Here is an 11,957-nt window from a genome sequence, read left to right as displayed (position 1 = left end):
TCTTCAAAACAACTCTATGAGGTAGGTACGAAAATAATTTCCATCTTACAAAATGAGGCTCAGAGAGGTCAGGTGACTTGCCTGAGGCCACACAGCTAGTGGGTAGAGAACTGATATTTGAGCTGGGGTATGCTTGCAGCCTGTCCACCACCATGCTGTTCTCTGGAAGGTGACCTCTCCCCTCAAGCCCACCTGGTGATGGCAGATGTGGTCTGAGGCTCTGTGACCTCCCACAGCCCTTCTTGCCCTGGTGGCCATGGACATACTCAGGCTGTTGGCCAGAGAGCTTGACTGTAACTTGAGTCTCATCCAGGCTTGGGGTGATGGGCGGGTGACAGCCAGGGCAGAGAGATTTGCCCAGACACTGGTGTGTGGCAGCCTGGCAACCGTGTGGCCCTGAGGAGACTGGGGGCTTTGGGAGCCTGTTCCTGGCAGTGGCCTTCACCATGGGCAACAAGCAGACAGTCTTCACTCATGAGCAGCTGGAAGCATATCAGGTAGGAGTGATGTGTGGGGCAGCCTTGGTTTCCTGGCCTAAGGAATGGGGGCAGCATCCCGTAGTCCCGGGTGGGCGGTCAGCAAGGGTTCCTGGTGCAGCTCTGTGTACGGTATTGGCAGAGATGAGCATGGCGTGGCGGGAAGAGGAGGCGGCCCCGGGTATGGCCTGGGCCAAGCCAACGTCTCTCTCCCCAGGACTGTACCTTCTTCACGAGGAAGGAAATCATGAGGTCAGTATGGGAAGGAAGGGAGGAAGACCTGGAAACAACTTTCTATATGGTACTGGCGGATGTTTGGACTTTGACAAGGCCCAATGCTTCATGGCAGTTAGATAGCTAATGGTCAGTGGATGGAGGCAGAGATGGGGAGGCTGAGAAGTCACATCTGATCTTATTGTCACGCCTCTAGGCTGATGAGCTTGGGCTTTCTCCCAAGGGTGGCAGGGAGTCATGGAGAGTGTGTGAGCAGGGGAGAGACAGATCAGCATGTTAGAAGGACCCCCCTGAGGCCTGTGTGAAGAAGCTGAGACTGGAGGCTGGGAGCACAGCAGGAGAGTCAAGAGGCAGCTCTGGGCTGTGGGGTTGACATCAAGGTGAGGGTACAGGGAGGTGCCCTGAGGCTGCTTCAGGTCCCTGGTGTGAGCGAGACAGGCATAAAAGGGTATCCCACATCATCGCTTGGCCCAGGGAGCCATTGTCCAGAGGCCTTGACCCAGGAACCTGGAGCTGTGAAACCCAAGCTGGCGGGGGTTCAGCTACAGAGTGATCAGTGCCAAGGACCCAATTGTGTGGGCACAGGACATCCATTATTGATGGGCACACCTTTTACCAGTGAGCCCCATTGTCTAGGCGAAGAAAGCTCGCAGGGTCACCCTGACCATGATGATCAAATTACTGATGGGGAAACTGAGGCTTAGACAGGGGAGGCTGACCCCCAACTCTGCAGATGGGATGAGTCCCAAGGAGTTTGAGGACAGACATTTCGTCTGTCCCAAGCTTCTCACTTGTCAGACAAGCTAACCGAGGCTCAGAGAAGAAGAGGGACTTGCTCAAGGACATACAGAAACTCAAACTCAGGCTGTTCCTTGAGGAGACCCATGTAGGGAACTGGTGGTCAGGACCGGATTCCCGATAGCCCCTGCCTTGAGTTTCTAGTCATCATATGACCCAAAGGCTCCTGTCCCCTTCTGAGACAGTCTCTAGCAACTTGGGGACCTCTGACTCATCAAGGATGATCTTTGTAAGGCTCCTGCTCACTGCTCAGCATGCCCAGTGAAGGAATGGCGTGACCAGGTGAGGGCATTCGAGTTGAGAGCTGGCCTCCCAATCTAGGTAATGTGTATGGCATTTGGTGTTTTCCAAAATGCCTTTCAGTCACCCTTTTGAAAAACCCGAATATTAGCCTTTGTCTCTGCTCTGCCTCGTTGAGGGAATCCTGCCTCTCATTATGGAGCGGGAGAAGGAAAACGAGGGTGGGGGTCTCTAAAGGCATGGTCTTGCCGATAATGTGATGATGTCCAGAGATTCATAGTTTGACTCAGATTCTCTAAATGTTTGTTGTGAAACGATCTCACCTTAAGCACTCTCCCTTCTGCCAAGCTCATTTACGTGGTGAGCTCCTAGTCATGCTTCAAAGCCCAGGACTTCCTCCTCCTCCCTGGTTTGCTTTCCCCAGTCCGGTCTCCCCAAGCTCTGGGGCTGTTCTCTCTACCTTGGCCTTGTCTCCAGGGAGATAGAGGTGCCTGTGTGTTGCTCTCTGTGCCTGAAGGCTGGGCCCGGGTCTGATGGCTCTTGGGGACCCATCTTTCAGTATGGAGTGAGAAGCTGCAAAAGTGAGAGAGAGGGACAAGTCCCTTCCCTCCCATCTCCAAGCCCTTCCTGGTATTTCCCTCCCTACACTAGGCTCTTCTATCGCTACCAGGACCTGGCCCCCCAGCTTGTCCCCCTCGACTATACCAACTGCCCTGACGTGAAGGTGCCGTATGAGCTCATTGGCAGCATGCCTGAGCTGAAGGTATGTCCGGCTCATGGGGCAGGCAGGGGAAAAATACTAGCAGTGTCTTTTGCCGCACTCCAATGAGGTGAGTGCTGCAATGATTCCCATTTTACAGATGAGAAAACTGAAGTTCAGAGAGGTTAAGACACTTGTTCATGGCCACAAAGCCAGGATGTAACAGAGATAGAATTCAAACCCTGGGTTGTTGGGAGGATGAGATAAGATCATGCTTGGCACAGGGTTTGTTGCATGGCAAGTACTCAGGGAACGTTAGTTCTTTTCATAGTACAAGCTGCTAAATGTGGGTTCCTCTCAGCTGGATGTTCAATACATGGTTTGTGCCTCTGAAGGGGATTTTTGTAGCGAGTGACTGTGCCTAGAGATTATTGTATCACAAGGGACAGAAACCTTATTCAAGAGAGGCAGAATGGATTAGATCACATGAGCAAAAAATCCAGGGGCAGGGCTAGCTTCAAGTATGGCTGAAACCAGGGTCTCTGAGGATGTACTCAGGAATCTCCTTTCATCTCTCAGCTCCTCCCAGGAAGAGGCTTCAGTCTCAGGCATTTGTATGGCATTTGAGGTAGTGAAGGGAACCCCCAGAGGCCCCAAGTTTCCTCCTGCCACCTCTGCAACCAGCAGAAATCAGGTCTCTCCATCCCAATTTTTTCAAAAACCTCCCAGGCAGCCTCTAATTGGCCAGCTTGAGTCACGTGCCTATCCTAGAGCCAATCATGGTTGCCAGGAGAATGGAAATCTCTGATTGGCCTCACCCAGGTCATATGGCTGCTTCTGCAGCTGGAAGTACCACCCAGACCACAGGGGCAGAGAGTGGTGGTGTCTGAAGTTCTGTCCAGGGACCTTGGGCGGGAGGGGGTCTTGGTGGGGGTACTTGGAAGTTCCCAGGAAGTTGGGTGCCAAGAGTGAGACCACATGGAGCTCCGGAAACCCTGGCCAGGGATGGCCTCCCTGTTTCTTGTTTCCAGGACAACCCGTTCCGCCAGAGAATCGCCCAAGTCTTCTCCGACGATGGGGATGGCCACATGACCTTGGACAACTTCCTGGATATGTTTTCTGTGATGAGCGAAATGGCTCCCCGTGACCTCAAAGCTTACTATGCTTTTAAAATCTATGGTGCGTGCAGGGCCCGGGGCTGGGGAGCATGAGGTAAAGAATGGGAACAAGACCGTGCCTGGGGCTAGGGGCTGCCCTGCTGTCACAGTGTCTCCCCTAGGGCTTCGAGGCCTAGCTGGGCCTTTTTCTCCACCGCACCCTATACCTCCCGACCTCATCTCCTTGCTCACCCCGTTCCAGCCACACTGGTCTCCTCTTCCTCCAACACACCAAATTCTTTCTGCCTCCAGACCTCTGCCTCTGTCTGCCCAGAAAACCTTTCCCCTGGCTCCTTCCTACCTTGAACTCTAGGCGAAAAGTAGTCCCCACCACCCATCATTTGCCACCCTCTTCCTATTTCTCTCTCAGCATAGAGCAGTGCTGCTTAATTTCTTGTTCATTGATCTGGCCACTTCTTATCGACTTTCTCTCTGAGGAGACCCAGGGCAGCAGCAGTGTCTGTTTGGTTCATCATCTGTCTCCTGTGCCTGGTATATAGTTGGTGCTCAATAAATACTCGTTGAATGAATGAATAAAAAGTTATCACAGTGCCTGGTGCACAATAGTCACTCAATAAATACTTATTGAGTGAATGAATGAATGAATGAATGAATGAATGAATGAATGAATGAATAAAAAACAGTCATCATGGTGCCTGGCACATAGAAGGTGCTCAATAAATACTTGTTAAATGAATGAATGAACTTGTCCCTGCCCAATTCAAAAGCAAGACCCAGCTTTTCTCCCAAGATCTTGGGTTCCCTCCAGTGCCTCAGTTTCCTGCTCTGTGACATAGGGACAAGATACCCTCATGCTGGCCCGGCCAGCCTACTTCCTGTGTTCCTCACCCCACCCCACCCCCAATCCCCATCCATCCTACTGCACAGACTTTAACAACGATGACTACATCTGTATGTGGGACCTGGAGCAGACGGTGACCAAGTTGACACGGGGGGAGCTGAGTGCTGAGGAGGTGACCCTGGTATGCGAAAAGGTGCTGGATGAGGCCGATGGGGACCACGACGGGCGACTGTCCCTGGAAGACTTCCAGAACATGATCCTGCGGGCCCCCGACTTCCTCAGGTGACACTTGGCCACCCTGCACAATCCATTTCCATGTGTGAGAAGGGATCTTAGTTCACAGACTTGGTTTGTCAAAGCTCCATTGTTCATTCATTTGTGACCTTGGGGAACTTGCACAACCTCCCTGACCTCAGTCCCTGCATCTTTAAAATGGGGACAATTAGGGACCCCATGGGCACCTCCTGTGGGTGGCCACAGCTCTTTGGGTTAGTAGAACCTGGCTGGACTCCAGCCCTCCCTTGCCTGAACATTTTGCAGTGAACAGACTGTACAACTGTACTTGGCAGTCCTGGGAGAATCAGAGCCCCCACTGTAGGTCAGATAGTAAGGGTTACATGAGTTAGCACAGGGGGTGGCCCGCCACCTGTTTCTGTATTTCCCAAGAATAGTTTTTAAATTACATTTTTAAATGGTTGGGGAGGGAAAAAAATCAAAGAATAATAATGCTCCACAATACTTGAAAGTGATGTGAAATTGACATTTCCAGTCCCTCAATACTTTTACTGGCACACAGTCATGCCCATTTGTGTCTGCATTGTCTATGGCTGCTTTTGAGCAGCAAGGCAGGGTTGAGTTGTGCAAAGTTGGGAATATCCACTATTTGGCCTTTTCCGGAAAAAAGTTGGCTGACTCCCAAGTTTGTACATGGAATGAATTTAGAGCAGTGCCTGGCACACAGTCAATAACCGTGGTTATAGCTGTGGTTGCTGGTGTGGCTGTTATTATTGGTGGTGTCCTAGACTGCACAAAGGGCCTCTTTTCTCTACCTGAATAAGCAAGGCTGGACTCCTAGTCAATGGACACGAATAATGACACCCGGGATGATGGAGCACCCTCTGTGTGTCCCACTTTCAGCCCTCAATATAGCCCAATGAAGGAGAGACAGCTATTATCCTCATTCCATAATAAGGGAGTAAACTGAGGCCCAGAGAGGGGCAGTCGCTCACTCAGAGCCCCACAGCAAGTCCGGAATGTAAACTCTGATCCAAAGAGATGTGCTCCCAACCCGTGGGGGGCTCAGGAGATCTACAGCCTGGGGCTTCTTGAGGGGGGGGTCTATCTCCCCACGTGGCTCCTGACCTGCCTCGGGGACTCCCGGCTGGAGCGTTGGGGAGGAGGATGCAGGAGGGTTGTCCTCTGCTTGATGACACTGACTCTGTTCCTCTTTGCACACAGCACCTTCCACATCCGCATCTGAAGGCACCACTGAGGAGCGCAGGGCGACCCCTCACCCCACCATGGAATCTGGGCTCTGGGAATAAACACATATCACTGAGTCACACCTCCTGGGACATGATTTCCCACTTAAACCTGGCAGATGGGAGGGAGGAAACCTGGGATCTCATCTCTGCCCTCCCTGTGTGACCCTTGGTGTGGCTGCACCCTCTCTGGGTCACCATCGCCCCTTTTGTACAAGGAAGAGGCTGACTTAGATCTCTTTACTGTGAGGGCTGGAAGTGTTTCGGTGTGGAGGTGGAGAGATGAGGCCCATGCTGTCCTAGGGCCCCCCAAGACCGAACCCTACCTCCAACTGCTCGAGTCCCCTTTCCCCTCAACCCCTGAATTCCTCCACGGGACTGAAGGCTTAACTCCTTGTTGATTCATTCAAGCTGCCAGGGGAGGCCTCTGAGGGGATGGTAGGGGATGTTATTCACTGAGACAGGCAAAGTACTCTACAGTTAATGAAACCATCTGCCTCTCTGTCATCATATTGGCTGCCTGTGACATCCCAGCAGGGATGGCCAAGGACCAGTCACACTTCATTCAGAGGGAACAGAGTGACTTAGCCAAGGCCACACCTCGTCATCTGCAGAGGCAGGCTTGACCCCAGGCCCGGCTTACTCCAGATCCCAGACCTTCATACCTTGTGGATTTGGGAAGCCCCACACCCACTCCACCAGTGGTCACCCCAGGGGGCCCCATCTATGGCCCCAAAGAGCAGTCATTCCTGCAACTGAGAGCAGCCTCAGGGACCTTCCCAGACACCCTCACTGGGTATCATTTCTAGGGAGCCCGCTCCCACCCTAACCCTCATTTATTAAGCACCTACTGTGCACCAAAACTCTAGGTTTTACGCACATCCTGCTGCTTCATCCTGAGAAAGAGGGACTGCTCTTCTCCCCATTTTCTAGATGAGGAAACAGGCCCAGAGAGGTCTAGTGACTCGCCAAAGATCACACAGACCTGCGATCCAGGATTGCCCCCAGCGCCCTCCCCAACCATGGCCCTGGGCCACCTCTCCCTTTTTACAGCAAATGACACACATGCTTCTCCTAAAACCGATGTTGGTGTGCGCCAAGCCTTCCACGAGTTTCATCTCCTTCATTTGCATGAGAACGCAGGAAGAAGGCATGGCCGGGACCTACTGGGATTGAGCCCGAGTACAGGGAATGTGAAGAAAAGGGCTCCAAATAACATGACTTCCAATCCTGGCACTGAAACCCTCCCACCCATAGCCACGTGACTCGCCACGTCTCTCCTCTTGGAACCTCAGCCTCTTCTTTAAAATGTGCAGAAGGAATGTATCTGATGGGCCTACTCAGAGGTGTAAAAGAAATAGGCGCCCCAGACCCTTGCTATAACTGATTATTATTATTCAAGTAACCCCATTGGCAATTGCAAGACCAGACTCCAGCAATGTCTTTATTATGTTTCTCAGGTTCTAGAGGGCTAGTGGGTAAAGAACCAAGGGTCCAAGTGTGAGCAGCCCCTTACCACAATGGTCCCAGAGCCAAGGTGAATGTCTTTTCTAGCAGTATCCAGGGGCAAAGGGTGGTGGTGGGCGGTACTCCTCGGGGAGCCAGTCCTCTTGGGGTTCTGTCAACCCCCTCGACTCCGGTTTGGACACCTGTGAGGACAGGGCCCTCTCTATCACTTGGTGCCAACCCCTGGCCTTTGGGGTCTCCTCGCTCCAGCTTGCCGGCCTTGAGCCCTTCCTGGAGGAGTCCTCTCTGTCTCTTGAAGCCTGGGGCTGTGAGGGGCTTGTGAGGGACGTGGCCATAGAGGGGTTTGTGCAGATGTTATGGTCCCTAGCCACGTCACCTGCCCCAGCTCCTGAGTTGTGAGTCGCCTCCAAGCTCCTCGAGTTCCGGAGTGATGACAAGTTCACAGCTGCCAGGTGGGATTTCAACTGCTGCTGGACCCTCTTGCCCGTCTGGGGGAGCACCTTGAGGTTCTTCCACAGTTTGTGGCAGGTCTCTTCAAGAGGGAGTTTGGGGGGACAGGAGGAAGTGGCTTCCTCCGTGGGCACTCTGCCCATCTCTACTGATGGCTTCCTTTCCTTTGGCCGATGGAGCAGGACTGGCTTTGCAGAGGCCTGAAACCGAGAGCAGGTGAGACCTGCAGCCAGCACACCCACCAGAGCTCTGAATCTGCACCAGAAATTGGGATCGGGGTCCCACCCATATGCCCTGGGGCAGAGAACCGTGCCTGTGTGAACCCCCAAAACTAATCTCATGGCCCATCCTTCCCATCTGAGTAAACAGCTTCAGTAGTTCCCTTAGGAGTTGACAAACCTCGTCTGTAAAGGGCCAGGGAACAAATATTTTCTGCATTGCAGGCCATACAGTCTCTGTCTCATTCCTCAGCTCTGCTGTTGTCGAGTGAGTGGGCCCACATTCCAATAAAACTTTATGGACATGGGTATCTAAGTTTCATCTGATTTTCACAGGCCATGAAATAATTATTGTTCTGATTTTTTTCAACCATTCATAAAACATAAATTCCATGCTTAGCTCATGGGCCATACAGAAACAGGCCTGAGGATGTGGCCCTCAAGCCATAGTTTGCTGACCCCTAATCTACTTGGTTGTTCAGGCCAAATCTTGGATTTCACGTGTGGCACATGCTGTGATGACCCAACCATATCCCCTTTGACCTGAGCACTTCAGTGCCCCCAGCTCTATTCCCAAATGCCAGCACTGGGGACTCTGCCTGAGGGCCTTCTCTGGACACCAGTGCCCACTGTGTCCACATGGCAGACCAGAAGTACCAGAGAATCAAAATCTCCCAGGAACAATGCTTGACCAATGTCTGATGGAAGTTGGAGGATAAATACCCCAGCTCCCTCGCCCCTAAAGGGTGATAACTGAAGGAATAGGCAGATAGGAAACATGAAAACCCATAAATGAATGAGACTTTCAAATTTCGAGGTGTGCTCTGTTACAGATAAACAGGGTGATGTGATGGAAAAGGCAGGGGGGCTACTTTAGGTCTAGAGATGGGAGGGAGGCACTTGAAGAACTGATGGTAGAAGCCAAGCATGGGAAATCTAGGGGCAGAGCACACAGCATGTGCAAAGGCCCTGAGGTTAGCTTGATGTGTCTGAACAACAGAAGGGATGGCAGAGAGGCTGAAGCTGAGCTGCTGATAGGCCGAAGGAGGAGCTGAAGTCGCAGTTGGGATTTTAATCTTGGTGCCTTGGGAAATAACTGGAAGGTTTTAAGCTTGGAGCTACAGGACCTAATCTTCATTCTAGAAAGTCTCCTCCGGCAGCTGTTGGCCAGCTCTGCCCCGCCCCTCCCCCAGGTAGGAGGTGCCAGCTCTCTGTCACATACCTCCTTGGGTGCAGCCTCAGGTCGGGAGGAAGAACTCTGATGTTCACTGGGGCCATGGGCTGGGCTGGCAGCTTCCTCAGCTAACGCATTGGAGTAAAGGAAAAGATCCTCATAGTCCACGTTTGCTGGATCCTTCTGTGGGGTAGAGGGGACCTGCAGCTCAGCCCCAAGGAGGGGGACAGGGATGGGGCTGGGGTCCCCAGATGTTGGTATTTAGGGATGCTCCACCCACAAACCTTGTAAGGAAGCATGCCGCTCCAACAGCTGCTTCTCAGGGCCTAGGCCCTGCCCACAGAAACTTATGTGGGTCTAGGACTTGCCCACAAACCCTTATGAGGAAGTGTACCCTCCTCACAGTAACTTCAGAGGGCCCCACCCACTGATCCTTATAAGGAAACATGCCCCACCTACAGCCGTTAATATGGTCCTAGACCATGCCCATCAACCATTATAAGGAAACATGCCCCTCCCACAGCAGCTTCTAAGGATTAGACTCCACCCACTGAGGCTTATAAGGAAATATGTTATTCAGCCAAGCTTATATCCTGCATATGAATCCTTGTGAAAAATCAGCTGGGAAGTGGGGGGCAGGCAAGGACCAGGAGGGGTGGAGCTGGGGACAGGGACCACAAGAGTGACAGAATCCACAAGAGGCTGAAAGGGACAGATGGGAGCAAAATGAGTCTGGGGGGCTTGGCCCCTGAGGGCAGCTAGGTCTCACCTAACCAGAGTCCCAACGCTTACCTGCCCACAGGGCTGCCTCAGCAGCTCCCCGTGTGGCCTCACGGGCTGCTGCTGGTGGAAGGTGACCAGTGCATCCAGTGAGGCGTGGGTTCTCGTCTCCCCAGGGATCTTGAAGCTTCCATCATCCAAAAGCTTCACCATGAAGTGGCGGCAGCAGCTTTGGGCTCTGTGGAAACACTGCCAGGGCTAGGACATCCCACTCCTTTCATTCTGTCCCCACCCCTCAGCCCTTGAACCGGCAGCATCATGGCCCAACTGCCCGGGCTCCCATGCAGGCTCGTCCACTCATTAGCCATGTGACACTTGGTAGGCGACTAACAGCACTGTGTCTCAGTTTCCCCATCTATAACATGGGGCTATGAAGGCTGATCTCAGCAGTTCTTGTGAAGATGAAACAAGCTACTATAGGAACAGCTTAGCTCGGTGTCTGGCTAGGGGGTAAATGATGGATAGAAATGATAATGAAGATTTGAGTCAGCCCCAGCCTAAGGCTGAGTGCCTGGCACTCTGCTCCGTTAATGAATGGGTGCTTTTATTAATGGCCCACTATGTGCTTACTGTATCTTTTAATCCTCACATCAAGACTGAATTAACTTTAGCATTCCTATGTTAGAGATGAGGACTTGGAGGCAGACACAAAAAGGCTGAGTAACTTGCCCAAGGTCACACAGTGTGTAAGCAGCGGGGACCAGCCTGGGACTGTGTGACTCAGGGCTGAAGATTTTCCCTACTGTGGGTAACTGTAATGGAGCCATTGGGGTTTTTTTGTTTTTTTTTTGGTCTGGAATCCTTTTGAAATGTAGTTTGTGCTGCGAAATCCTCTACCTGGGATGCTAGGTCAGGCTTTGAGGCCTCAAGGAGCTGGAAGGCCCTGACTTTCCCTAACATGTTCTCCTGGGTGAAGTCAGAGAGTTGCCAAGTATTAGATGGTGGAAGGGAGAGGGGTGGTTAGGCGAAGGGCAGTAGCCACTCTCAGGCCCCCAGCAGCCCCTGTTTTCAGACACAAAGTCTCAGTTACCCTCAGGCCCAATTTGACTGACCACACCTGCAGCTGCACAGTCTTCAGCCAGATCTGGCCATAATGTCGCACCAGTTGCTTTCTGAGAAGTTATGGTATGAAGCCCCCCTTGTCCCCTTCATGGAAGCCCCCGAGCCCTCCTGCCCCTGCCCTGGCCCCGAGCCCAGGCCTTACTTGTAGGAGAGTGTGTAGCCCACATGCGTGTGACTGACCCTGATGAGAAAGGATCCCAGTGGCTGTGACTCCAGCAAGTCCTCTGCATCTCTGGAATGGCACACACAGGAGGGAGATGGCTGAGGTCCAGGTACCCGGTGTACTGCCCAGGCCTCTGGTGCACTAGACATCCCAGGACTAAGCAAACAACCGAAAACCACTTTTTTTCTTGGTTGTTTCAGACCTTGGGATATTCAGGGATGTGTTCCCACGGAGGTGGCAGAAGGCCTCTGATGACCTTGACCCCAGGGCTGACCTCCTTCCACCTCCCACCACCTCTACCTGCTTTCCCAACGCCTGGAGTCCCCCCAGAAAGGCACCTTTGGGTGGATCCAGGTGTGACAGGTAAAGCATAAGGTGTTCCCAGGTGCATCTGAGATCAAAACCCAGCTCTGCTGTTCATTCACTGTGTGACCCCTGGTGAGGGTCAGTCCCTTTCTGACCTCAGCTTCCTCAAGGGTACAATAAACCCTCACTCCCAGGGCCAATGTGAGGACAACAACGTGAGTGTGGGAACTTCTACCTGGTACATGCTCACAAAATGCTCACTCTTATTATAGTTGATCCTTGAACAACATGGTTTGAACTGCCAGGTCCACTTATAGGTGGATTTTTTTTTCAATAAATATACAAATTGGCCTTACGTATAGTATTTCTGATCCGCGGTTGGGAATCCATGGATGTGGAGGGCCGACTGTACATATTGTTCTACGCCATTTTACATAGAGGACTTGAGC

General features: G+C 52.3%; 2 protein-coding genes across 5 annotated transcripts in view; one reads left to right on the top strand and one right to left on the bottom strand.

The window, feature by feature from the left end:
• Positions 1–436: 436 nt before the first annotated feature.
• CIB3 (calcium and integrin binding family member 3) lies at positions 437–5,971 on the top strand. Its single transcript, XM_019641852.1, has 6 exons — positions 437–497; positions 694–728; positions 2,400–2,511; positions 3,480–3,627; positions 4,494–4,689; positions 5,866–5,971. Exons 1-6 carry the CDS (start codon positions 447–449, stop codon positions 5,885–5,887), a joined length of 564 nt encoding a protein of 187 aa, XP_019497397.1. The 5' UTR covers positions 437–446; the 3' UTR covers positions 5,888–5,971.
• A 1,343-nt stretch (positions 5,972–7,314) lies between these two features.
• The window catches only part of HSH2D (hematopoietic SH2 domain containing), an 8,995-nt gene continuing 4,352 nt past the window's right edge, over positions 7,315–11,957 (bottom strand). For 3 of the 4 annotated variants that reach the window (XM_019641823.1, XM_019641822.1, XM_019641825.1), the window contains 4 exons: positions 11,182–11,271; positions 9,990–10,155; positions 9,246–9,380; positions 7,315–8,005 (listed from right to left, as the gene is read on the bottom strand). In XM_019641823.1, the coding sequence (XP_019497368.1) occupies positions 7,439–8,005; positions 9,246–9,380; positions 9,990–10,155; positions 11,182–11,271 (958 nt within the window). In that variant the 3' untranslated portion in view covers positions 7,315–7,438. The remainder of the gene's footprint in view (positions 8,006–9,245; positions 9,381–9,989; positions 10,156–11,181; positions 11,272–11,957) is intronic. The other variant, XM_019641824.1, reaches the window with a different exon arrangement.

The sequence above is a fragment of the Hipposideros armiger genome, unplaced genomic scaffold, assembly GCF_001890085.2.
Source record: "Hipposideros armiger isolate ML-2016 unplaced genomic scaffold, ASM189008v1 scaffold_64, whole genome shotgun sequence".
NCBI classification, from domain to species: Eukaryota; Metazoa; Chordata; class Mammalia; order Chiroptera; family Hipposideridae; genus Hipposideros; species Hipposideros armiger.
Note: the sequence above shows the minus strand (reverse complement) of the source record. Positions and strands in the feature narration are given on the sequence as shown.